The 12,255-nt window shown below is 42.6% G+C and overlaps 2 protein-coding genes across 2 annotated transcripts; one reads left to right on the top strand and one right to left on the bottom strand.

Annotated features, from left to right (window-relative positions):
• Window positions 1–317: 317 nt before the first annotated feature.
• mest (mesoderm specific transcript) lies at window positions 318–5,086 on the top strand. The gene is made up of 12 exons (XM_020652942.3): window positions 318–446; window positions 852–1,039; window positions 1,214–1,293; window positions 1,393–1,470; window positions 1,766–1,902; window positions 2,028–2,086; window positions 2,303–2,343; window positions 2,687–2,757; window positions 2,862–2,963; window positions 3,068–3,144; window positions 4,155–4,218; window positions 4,352–5,086. The coding sequence occupies exons 2-12, from the start codon at window positions 886–888 to the stop codon at window positions 4,467–4,469; spliced, it is 981 nt and encodes a 326-aa protein (XP_020508598.1). The 5' UTR covers window positions 318–446; window positions 852–885; the 3' UTR covers window positions 4,470–5,086.
• copg2 (COPI coat complex subunit gamma 2) lies at window positions 4,957–11,562 on the bottom strand. Its single transcript, XM_020652931.3, has 24 exons — window positions 11,408–11,562; window positions 11,030–11,082; window positions 10,865–10,945; window positions 10,701–10,772; window positions 10,516–10,595; window positions 10,186–10,261; window positions 9,942–10,034; window positions 9,746–9,832; window positions 9,482–9,639; window positions 9,207–9,340; window positions 9,025–9,092; window positions 8,721–8,909; window positions 8,401–8,496; window positions 7,973–8,216; window positions 7,774–7,849; window positions 7,506–7,609; window positions 7,257–7,382; window positions 7,089–7,157; window positions 6,814–6,995; window positions 6,573–6,702; window positions 6,127–6,224; window positions 5,842–5,980; window positions 5,657–5,755; window positions 4,957–5,318 (listed from the first exon to the last, which is right to left on the bottom strand). The coding sequence occupies exons 1-24, from the start codon at window positions 11,442–11,444 to the stop codon at window positions 5,188–5,190; spliced, it is 2,622 nt and encodes an 873-aa protein (XP_020508587.2). The 5' UTR covers window positions 11,445–11,562; the 3' UTR covers window positions 4,957–5,187.
• Window positions 11,563–12,255: the final 693 nt, after the last annotated feature.

The raw sequence follows: 12,255 nt of genomic DNA, 5'->3' as shown, positions 1-12,255 counted from the left end.
TGGTTATAAATATTCTATTAAATTGTAAAATTACATTTGAACTCAAACATTAAAGCACTAATCACATAATGTACATTCACTATATTATTGTATGTTGCTACACATCCACACCAGCAGAGGGTAGTAGACTTCCCTTCTGTAGCCCACTTAAACAAAGATTGTATATTAATAAGATGAATCACTCGCCCTAGTCTTTCTTCACGGTTGACAGCATCCAGGAGAAAGGTGGCTGCTCGGATCCACCAGTGTTCCTGAAGGATTAGCGACATTTTTTAACTCCTGACTGTCAAATTCAGCACACGTTTGAAACACCCAGAGTTATGGTCAGAGTGAGACGTCTTCGTCTTTGTCAATCTGTGCAAACGCTGCTTTCCGCCCCGCAGCAGCAACGTAATGAAACGTACACACCGGGCGAAGGTCTGTCAGTGACAGCTCGCTGCATTTCTGTAAGTACTGTAGTCAGCAACCGTGTGAGGCTATTTAAGTAAACATAACCCAGAGCATTATGAATATAACTACTCACAGGCGTCGTGTTTTGGATTTTGAAGTTGTTGCATTTGTCTCTGAAATCAATCATACTCGCAAACTAACTAACATTTTTAGCTTACTTGCTGCAACGCAATATCTGTGTTGGTATTAATGTGTCTTCTAAGCGGGGTTTTCTTAGCTGTTTCTTGTCATTGAAGCAAACATAGGTGTGCAATAGTTAATCATATTGTATAGGAATGCATCATTGTTTTCAATGTAGGCGGACGGAGAGGTGAAGTCAGCTCCAGTCCTGCCTTTGAACACACCTCTTATTCGTCATCTCACCCTGTCATGTATGACAAGTGCTGCTCTTGTCTTTTCAGTCGGGAATGAGACATCCACACCGCTGAGCTGAAAATGAGAGAGTGGTGGATACATGTGGGTTTGATCTGCATCCCGCTGGTGGCAGTGTACCTGAACATCCCGCCCCCTCAGCTGTCACCTGCCCTGCAGAAGTGGCACAGTGCCGGGGACTTCTTCCAGTTCAGAGGCAGGGAGGTCTTCTACAGAGGTCAGAGAGGGTGTTTTAATGTCTCAATCCACAAATCTCCATACAGGGATACACATCATATACATGTTTCTGTCACCACAATATCCTAGCACATTGCACTTCTTTCGTCAACACTCCCCAGCTGTCATATTTTAAACTTAATTCTTGAATTTTTTTCTTTTCCACTCAAACCAGAGTCCTATGGTGCTTTGGGGACCTCCGATGTGGTCGTTCTGCTCCACGGCTTCCCCACTTCCAGCTATGACTGGAATAAGGTACGCAATGCAAACGCTCAGTAGTAAACAACCTCAGAATAAAAAAAAGTCATGCATATGAAGACATTTTTGCCCCCCCCCCCCCCCCCCCCTGTATAGATCTGGGAGCCCCTCACTCAGCGCTTCCATCGAGTAATCGCACTTGACTTCCTGGGTTTTGGCTTCAGTGAAAAACCAGTGAGTAAAATCTTGTTGTTGGGGGCGCTGGTGGCGCAGTGGTTAGTGCGCGCGTCCCATGTATGGAGGCGGGCGGCCCAGGTTCACATCCCACCTGTGGCTTCTTTCCCACATGTCATTCCCCACTCTCTCTCTCTCTCTCCCCAATTTCCAACTCTATCCACTGTCCTATCTCTCCATTAAAGGCATAAAAAGCCCCCCAGAAAAGGGGGATCTTGTTGTGGATCTTGTCATGTTATTTAGCTCAGTCTGTTTGCATCAAACACTCATTTCCTCTCGTCTCCGGCCGTCACAGCGACCCCACAGGTACTCCATCTTCGAGCAGGCCAGCGTGGTGGAGGCTCTGGCGGCTCACCTGGGTCTGATCAACCAGAGAGTAAATGTGATTTCCCACGATTATGGAGACACTGTGGCCCTGGAGCTGCTCTACAGGTAGGTGTTTGTATGACAGTTAGTGTGTTTATACAGATAATAAAAAACAGAGTATAATCAGTAATTGCTCTCTCTCTCTCTCTCTCTCTCTCTCTGTTTCTGTTTCCCCCCCCCTCTGTCCTCAGGAACCACCAAAACCGTAGCGGTCACCTGACGTTCAATAGCCTGTGTCTTTCCAATGGAGGTACAGTGCACGGTGATTTTTTATTGAGGGAAAAAGTTGAATTTCGATCGTCTTTTGTATCAATGTAAAGTGAAGTGATCTTTGATTTTTCTGACTGTGGAAGGGACAAAACAAGATCTGTGTGTTTAGACAAGTAAACTTTACCCAGATCTGACTGTTCTTGTTGTTCTTGTTGTGAAAGTCATTTCAGTGTGCTGAAAATGTCATTTCCAACAGGATTATTCCCAGAAACACATCACCCACGCCTACTGCAGACAGTGAGTAACCCTTTGTGTTGTTTTATCTCTGTAAACCGAAAGGTAACTGGACTTGGTTGAATTTCTCAAATATTTTTTACTCCTCATCCTGAAAGTTTTCTTTTTGTTCTGAACTGAAGAACTGTTTTAGATTAGAGGTAAGAATTCAATCAAATCACGTTGCCTTTGCATTATTTAGAACTTTAGTTTTTGTGTAATATGTGGCTAATGTTTGATTTCTTAAATCCTAAGAGCCTGGAGTTGAGTATTTAGAAAAGCGCTATATAAATCTAATTTATTATTCTTATTATTATCTGTTTGTCTCCCAGTATTCTCCATCACACTTTTGTTCTGTCTCCAAAAGGTTCTGAAGGACTCCAGTTTTCTGGCTCCAGTTCTCACTCGTCTCACCAATTATATCATCTTCCAGAAGGGGTAAGAAGAGCAGAGTTTTTGTTCTGAAATTGAACCAACATGTTTACCTTGCTGTGGTATCCTTTTCACTGTCAGTGTTTTTTTTTTCTCTTTTCAATTGGCAGGATTGGAGATGTTTTTGGTCCGTACACGCAGCCCACAGATGCTGAATTCTGGGACATGTGGACTGGTTTACGCTACAACGATGGCAACTTAGTAATGGACAGGTGTGTGTGTGTGTGTGTGTGTGTGTGTGTGTGTATTTTGTGTTTGATTTTCTTGGCTGCTGTTTATCTTTGGTCTGACTTTGTCTGATTTTTCTCTTCCTCAGTATTCTGCAGTACATCAACCAGCGGTTAAAACACAGAGACCGATGGGTGGGCGTGCTCACTTCCACCATCGTCCCATGTGAGTACACAGATGCTTCAGACTTTGTGATATTTGTGTTTGTGTGTGTGTGTGTATATGTGTGTAAAAAAAAAATCAGGTGTATATATATTTTTTTGGTATAAACCAAACACTTCCTTTAAGCGTATTTACTCAGCAGCCACTGATGCTAAGCTGCTTAGCCTGTGAGAAGCCTCGTAGTCCATCTGTGATCCCGAGCTTGGGGGGAGTGGGGGTAGGGATCTATGTGTGCTACTGACACACACCTCATGGGAAATGCAGCTAATCGGGCCTGAAATCTTCCAGTGTGTAGCCTGTAAAGCTGAGCACCCCAAGGACCCACACAAATTAATAATGATACTTTGATGTCAAAAATGTGAAAAAATCATAACAGAACACGCACTTGTCCCCAGATTGGAAAAATTGTGTCAACCTGCAAAATTTTAAATACCGGTAATATCTGAGGCAAAAACTGGCCCGTTTTCAAAAGGATTCAAAGACTTGGGTGATCCATTAAAATCTTTCCTCAAGCACCATGGAGCCTTTTCTTTGACCAGATAGCTAATGCCTCTTCCCTCAGCCACACCTTTACTTTGTGTTTAGCGCTAATTCTAAAACGTTATGATGCGCTTTACCTAATTCATGCCTGACATTAAGCCTATTTGCATTAAAAACAGAGTATTGCCTCACATGGTAATCACAGTTATTTGTCTGCATTCTTTATTTTTGTAAAATGGCAAGATAGAACTGATACACTGACATGACCCATATCAAATAAAAACAAAGAACTTAAATGTAACTCCTTTTAATGTTTACATGAGCAGGATGTGGAAACGACTTGATGCATGTAAAAGAGATTACTTATGAGTGATGACAGGCGTTGAGATACATTTCAACTGACTGTGTAACTCTGCGGTTTAAAATTATTTAAGAAAGAGAAAACTCTTCCAGCACTCCTTCACATCGTCCCTCAGTGACCCTCCCTCCATATGTCCCTCTTTGACCCCGTTTCATCCCCGCTTGTCTTTCAGTGCACATGATCTACGGACCCCTGGACCCCGTCAACCCTCATCCCCAGTTCATCCGTCTTTACCAGTGAGTGCTCCCTCCCACCTCTGATTCCTCCACTCTGTTGAGATGAACTTAAATACACCCACCTCATCAAAGAGCTCTGCTTAGCCTCCTAATTGAACTTACAGAATCCTGAATTTGTAATCTCGCCTTTCAGGCAGCTGGTCCAGAGGTCGACGGTGACCGTTTTGGACGAACACATCAGCCACTACCCTCAGCTCGAGGATCCCACAGGCTTCCTTAATGCGTATTTTAACTTTATTCACTCTTTCTGAAGGGAAAAGCAAACAGCAACACCTGTGCTTCAAGGCACACTTCAGAAGCTGTTTGGTACTTTTGAAACACTTGAGTGATAAATGACCTTTCCTGATGATTGTACGCAGGAGAAGCTGTATCAGTTTGAGGTTTAATTTCCAGTGATGTTCTCATTAACCAGCATTAACCGCTCAAATGTCAAAGAGTGACATTTGAAGGCATCAAATATGAGCTAGAAAACAAATGAAGTGTACTAAATGCAACTAACTGATGGACTGGCAGCAGTGTTAATTTATAAACCCTCAGAGGAAGCATGATTCCTAACAGTGTGGTTGTGTGATTGTTGAACTTAAATGTTGGTGTGTGTCGATTCATGATCAGTCAAGTCCTGCTATCAGCTGCACTCTGAATGACTTTTGATATGATTTTCTACTTTTTTCTTGATGTCAATGAAAAAGATAATGTCAAATTTTGTTCAAATAAAATAGTTTTGTAAAAAAAAAAAAAGTTCTTTAACAGAATTTATTAGAGATTTGACAGAAGAATATTCTCACTGTGGAGAAAACATGAGGACCAGCACAGTATAAAGAAACACATTTAAGTTCATTTACCAGAAATAATAAAATGATTTTTTAAAGCTCATTGTATTTGACATTTAGCGAGCTGTGCAGAGGATAGTAAGTGACGTCAGGACAGGTTTTAGTGGCTGCGTTGGCACGAAGCAGCAGTGTGAGCGTTTTAGCCCACGGAAGCCAGAATGACGTCAACCACGGTCTCCTCACTGCTGCGAACCGTCACCTGCATGGTGACACCGTCGGCCAGCGCCAGACGAGCACGAACCAGAACGTCATGACCTCCACGAAAGACACCTGATGTGGGCATGAGGGAGAAAAATGTTTAAGTTTTTTTTTTTTCATCCTAACAGAAGAATATGTTCCTTAATATACTCTGACAGTACATGACAACAGTCTTAATGTAGTGTTTCACTGAACTCTACTATTTGACCTCTTTTTTGTTTTAATTTTCTTAAAGGAAACATTATTGTTAATATATTTATTTTAGAAATTAATGTTAATGTGGATTCAGTGTTTGCTGAAAGCTGTTTTTTTTTAAGACAACTTCATCTTGCTTCCCAAAATGTCATGTGATGACATTCAAAGAGAAGACACACTTTGCATTTTAAAACACACTGATCACGACCACCCACCTGCGAGGAACAGCACGTGTGAGTTCTTGTTTTCCGGAACTTTGTCTGAGCGCTCACATGGCTGCATTCCCAGAAAGCTGATGATGTTACCCACCGCCTCTGCAGAGGAAAACCACTAATCAGTCACATACACGTTGATCTTTGAATGACGAGTAAGTGCACAACAACATCATATTCTCGCCTACCGTCTAAGGTCCGTACAGACGCCAGGGCGAACGTCTCTTCCTTCTCAAATTCATCGCCCACTTCGTCCCATGCTGCGGCAAAGTTTGGTTTCAGAACCTTCTGGATGTGGTCTGCAACTGTCACCTCCAGGTCTTCCAGCTGAGGAAGAGCACAGGAGGAAAAGAGGAGAGCAAAAAACGAAGGACAAGGAGTGAAGAGTTAGATGTAAAGGGGGCAAATGAACAATGACATAAAATAAAGTTCACATGGATGAAAATACACAAACATGAGCTGTAACTACGTACCACATATTCATCGTCGTATCCGTCATCGTCAGGCTCTCCTGTGTTTGGGTCGCAGTCTTTGACCAGGTACTTCATAGTACAACTGAACGTGCAAGACACTGTGGAGAGATGTGACGGGACTTTTATTTAATTGATAACAATCTCTCACAATTTACTGCTGATAATCTAAGATTTTGGACCTTGTGTTGCTGAGTGATTTTAGTACTACTAATAGTAATAATAATATATTGTTTTTTATAGCGCTTTTCTAGGAACCCAAAGACGCTTTGACGAAATATAAAACCATAAAAACAAAACAAAAAACGACGAGGACAGTACAATGAAGAAGTGATGTAGGGGAGGGGGGGAGTTAGTGGTTGTAGGCAATGTTGAAGAGGTGAGTGTGGGGGAGTCTCTAATGTGCTGCATGTTTGTGATCTATAAAAGTGAAGCCCATCTTTTCTTACCAGCGGTGGGGTCGTCATCAGGAAGGTGGACCAGGGTGTAGCAGGAACCGGGCTGACTGTAGGGGAGGTTGAGGGCGGGGACGTAGTGTACAACCTCATAGGACTCTGACGGCTCCATCTGTACTACAACCTAAAAAAAAAACAACGAGCAGCAAGATGCATTCAAACCTCAGAATCCAAAATGAAAAAAAAAAAAAAAAAGAAGTCTAATTGCTGCTGTGATTTCCTTCTCAGCTAGTACCTTCTGCAGAAGCTGGTCATTCAGAGTGTTCGTGCAGTCGAACTGGAACACCATGTGCCTTGCAAAGGTGTGTTTGACGCAGCGCACCACATATTCTGTCTCAGCCTCCGTCAGCTGCACCTGATCGGAGGACTTGAAGAGCGGGCCCAGATTCTGAAACTCTGGGATCGCTGCCAGTTGTTCTGTGAGGAGAAAGAGTGACACTCTGTTACGCCAGTTCTGATAAAGACGGCTAATATCAGAGTCTAACTGCATCGAAGTGCTTACAAACTTACCCTGATAAATGTCCTGGCGGGAGGGGGCCAACTTTTCTGGCAGTTTGCTTGTGGCAATAGGGGCGATTTCTGAGAGAGAGAAACAATGACAGATATTTCATAATGTGCAGATTCCTCCTGATAGTGAAGCATCAGGTGTGGATTAATAAAAAGCTTGTTGGCTGTTACCTGTTTTCTGTTCTGTTAAAGGAGTGGTGGCCAGAGGGACGCTCTTCATGTCGAAAGGTTTCTCTGAGGGCTCCAGAGTGTACTGGTGGAGGGACTTCTCCAGGCCGGGAATGGAAACAGAGAGACCTGAGAGAAACACAAGCAAGAGGAAACATTAACACTGTTTTTTTTGGGGTTTTTTTTACAACGTTTGAGTGTTTTCCCATCAAAACCCTTGACAGTGTAACATGAGTGTGTGTGTGTGTTTACCGTTGAAGATGTAGGCAGCATTCAGAGCCTTCTGCTTCTGCTGCAGGACGTTCATGTAGAAAGTAGCTCTGTCTCGCACTTCATCATCGCTGTCCATCATGCACCTGTCAGAGCATGTACATGTTAGAGTCATAAGTCAAACATACAGTCTGGACTATGTATAACTTTAAAGGAGTCTGACAGTCAAAGAATCAAGAACTGTATGAGTTTTCCACAGAAAGATGAAGAAAATATGAAGAGAAAACAACAACTCAAAATAAATAATAACCTCTGCATGAGAACCAGGACGCTCGGCAGCAGATCGTCATTCTGAGCTCCAAATTTAGCCAAAGCGCTGACTGCGGCTGAAGGTGGAAATGCATAGAAAACAGTGTGAATTTGCGTCAATACACTGGATGAAGCAGTAAGCCTCCATGGTCGTCAAAGTTAGAGATGAAAGAAAGAAAGAAAGGACTACTCTGTCTCACCGGCACGGACTGCCTCGCTCTCCAGCACCACTCGGTTGAAGATGAAGCGGATGTACTTGGAGGGCTGGGGGGTGCGTGGACCCTCTTTGCCCAACAGATGCAGGATCTTTGTGGCCAGCACAGTGTGCTCACAGTCCTCAATGAATTCACACAGGTGGGCCAAACCCGTCTCTTTACTCTCGGGGTTCTCCTCGATGATGCTGATGATGCAGTCCACTATGGCCCGCTTGTACTCAAAGCCACCCTGAAGGAAGGAGAGACGATCTCTGTGAGGCTGGTGCTCAGTTCAGAGCATTAACAGAAACTATAGTATGCTATAGAGAAAGAGCATGATTGTTTTCTATGCCGGTACAGAATTCACTGATAGAGTGAGCAAGGCAAAGACCAAAGAGTGAAGACTGTCTGTGGTTTGTTTTTGTTTAACTTACATCATCTCTAAGCATGTTGGACAAGAAGTTCATCATGACGCTGTGCTTCCTGGGATACTTCTGGCACAGAGCACTGATGGCCTGGACCACCACCACCTGCAGTAAAGACGCAACAGACAATAGAATGAAATAACATGTTTAACAAAAAAAAAAAGAATGGCAAAGATGTGAATGTCATGTTGGAGATAACACCTTTTCACACCACAGAAGCTAAAATCCTGGATGATATACTAAAAACTTTGACATGTGATTTATTTGTATTGTATAATCACGAACAGGGAAAAAAAAAAAAAAAAAAACAAGACTAAAAGAAAAGTGACCTTGAACTCGTCTGAGATCTCAGAAACAAACGAGGAGATCTGCTTCATGAGGCGGTCCACGCTGCTCTCGCTGCCGGTCTTCAGCAGAGTGGTGATGGCCAGCGTGGCGATGCTGCGGTTCGAGTCGGTGATAAGGTTCTCCAGGTCCAAGTTGCAGGCAGTCACAGCAGACGGGTGCTTCATGGCCACCTGATGGACAAAGGGGAGACATAATGTAGTGAATTTGATTATTACCATATACTTAAGTTTTTATTTGAGGGGGAAAAAAAGGCATGTGAAGAAAGGATGCAGGGAGAAGCTTCACCTTGTTGAGGGTCCTGACTGCAGCGTATCTCAGGGCTGCTTTAGGGGAGCTGCAGAAGAGCTGCAGCACTACAGGAGGACAAAGAAAAAAAAAAACATGATCAATTTGTTAAAGTTAACGGACACATGACATTGATTTCTTTGCTTCAGTCAACTTAAAATGAACGAGGTGAGCGTACTGACCAGACACAGCAGGGGCCAGCTCCCTTGCAGTACAGTTGGGCATGTGGACGATGGCAGAGGCCGCCTCATACACCACCATCTCATTCTTGTTCCTCAGGCAGCTCTCGATGAAGTCAAACAAGGGGCTGTCGTGACTGAAAAAAAAAAAAGAATACAGTGATGTAAACAAACCTAACTAGACAACATCAACCATGCCGTGTGTGTCATGTTTTCTGTCCCATTCACACATTATGACAAAAGATCGTTATCAGGGTGGAACTTGCAGGTCTACTGACCCTGCTTCTGTCTCATCCAGCAGTTTGCTTGCAATCCTGATCAGCATGCAGTAGGCGAAGGGAGACTTGAGACCAGACTTGGTGAACTTGTTGAGCATCTTTGTGACAGCCAGACGGTCATTCTTTCTGAGGTGATACAACAGGCCCAGAGCATGGTACTGGAAGACAGGACTTACATTAATACCAGGTTTAATATACAATAAAACAACTACGCAGACAAAAGCTGGTTTCAAGTTAAATCATATGCAGGTCTGTTCTTCCCACCTGGACCATGATGTTGTCACTGGAAGCAGCCTCCTGAGCTTCATTCACCCAACGCTTCACCACGTCGTAGCTCATCTTCACCATGTGCTGGACACAGAAACAGAAAGGACTTCATTACCCACTGGAACTTTTTTAGACAACTTTATCTCAATAATACACAGAATACCCAGTCAAAGAATCTCAGTGTTTTTCTTACCAGTGAGGAGACCAGGGCTGAACTGGACACACTGGGCACCTTGTCAACAATAGCCTGCTTCATGTATCTCTCAATGGCCTGCAGCATGGTGGTCTGTGGAAGAGACAGGGAAGATCAAACACACAATTGTCAGTCAGAAAGAACTAAATAATGAACGCTTTGTCCTTTCTTGCACGAGATGACAAGGTCAAGGAAGAGCTGAAGAGGTGCAAATCGGAAGACTATCAAATAAGGCAACACGCACATCTGTAATCCTGCAGAGGGCTCTGATGGCAGGTCCTCGGTACACATCCTCCTTCCCCGTCATGTCTTTGGTCAGGCTGCAAAACACCACACAATGAATAATTAAAACAATATAACCTTAAAAAACAAAAAAAAAAAACAAAGTAATGATTCAAATAGTCATACAGATCCTGATTCATGTATGCTTTTAAAACAACACGCGCAAACAATCTTTAGGAAAGTGTTTTAGTGATCTTTACGGTCAGCAAAAAACTACAACAACACACTTCCAGGGGTAGATTATTAGTGGTTTGCAAACAGGTGATATCTGAACACATTTCATGGGACAAACCTGCTTGTGACAATGATGACATCCTCCGAGATGTTGGCCATCTCTTTGATGGTCAGGTAGCACATCCTTCTTAGGGTTTGCTATGAGGAAAAAAAGGAGTAAAATAACTGATTTGTATGAATCTTGAAAATAAGAAATCGTATTATTTTGTAACTTGACTGATAATGAATGAATTGATCTCTTACATCATTTGACTGGAAGAGCCTGGTCATCGCAAAGAAGGCCTCTGTGGCCTCCGTGGTCCCAAAATGCTCCCCCTACATAAACCAAGACAATGTCATTCAGACAGAGTTACAGGTCTATGATGAGACAGACAGCTCTTTTAATATCCCTGTCAAGAAAGTGATACCTGGTTGAGAAGGTAGATAATCTTTGTGAGAATGTGGAGGCATCTTCTCGGGTTGATTGGAGTCTCATTGAAGATGCGTGCCTGTGAAAAGATAAGGATGTTGTTGTTTCTCTGAGTTGTGCAGAACACATTTTCTTTTCAATCATCACCAGGTGCAGACTTTACCTCCTGCAGCACAGCACTCTTCTCCAGATGCTGGAAAGGGTTTGATCCACTTCCTGCATGTGAAAACATAAGAGTTAAACCACTGACGTAAACGTCACATAGTATGCAGCTGGAGCTCCATAAATCCAGAGATAACACGTCTGTTACACTGCCAAGTTAGTATTTACATCATCAATGTGACACAGAACAATGCATGTGATGTTTATAAGTGCCTTAGCAAACGCAAACTTGATGCAAACCGCGACATAAACGTTAATAATGATCATTAACGCGGTTACCTGCTGCTAGTCAGCTAACACTTACACGGTAGCTCAGGATAAACTGGGTCCGATATAATTCTCCTTTTTTATTCTATTTCAACAACAAACACAATCTTACCAGACTCCTCGTCCTTCTTGTCGAACTTTTTAATCATTTTGTCGGAGTTATAGTGTCGGACGAGGGCAAAAGATGCTCTCTCAGCCTCGGACAGAAGACAGAACACTACTAGCTACTTCCACGTAGCCGATATGTGACTCTGACTTCCGGTTGGAACGTCCACGTCAACGGAATATACGTCAGTGTCATTCTGCGTCATCGCCGGCAGGGGGCGCTGATGGCAAGCTCTGCAAAAACATTACCATCAGTTTTAGTTATGTGTCAAGCTATGGTCCAAATTAAATAAGATAAGAGCGAACTTTCTTTTTTCAGAAATTAATACGACAGGTTTCATTGCTGTACATATATAAACGACACAACTTCAGAAGGTCAACAAAGGTTTTTTTTTTTTTTTAAATATATTCAGGTCTAATTATAGATGTTTTTCCCTCAACTGTTTATAGGTTCTTGCTTTAAATTACACATATATTTTTATCCCTGCACGGGTTATGTACATTTCTTGTATAAATCTATTTTTAATTGCACAGTTTAAGTTTGATTCATCTAGGGGTATTCTCTAAATCTTTTTTGGGGTTAATACATATGTATGGGAGGGGGGGCCGGTTTTGCGGCTTAATTTGTAACAAATGTTTCATGTCATGTCTTGTAACCTGCAACTGGATGCTTTGAATTTCCCTCGGGATCAATAAAGTATTTATCTATCTATCTATATATCTATCAATCTATCTATCTATCTATCTATCTATCTATCTATCTATCTATCTATCTATCTTCTGTTTCCATTAAATGTCATATGTGTGATGTTGCACCTACACACACAATACAAGCTATACACGCTGCAAAGCACC

This window comes from Labrus bergylta, chromosome 23, assembly GCF_963930695.1.
Source record: "Labrus bergylta chromosome 23, fLabBer1.1, whole genome shotgun sequence".
Classification (NCBI taxonomy): domain Eukaryota; kingdom Metazoa; phylum Chordata; class Actinopteri; order Labriformes; family Labridae; genus Labrus; species Labrus bergylta.
This window is presented reverse-complemented; position numbering and strand designations above follow the sequence as displayed.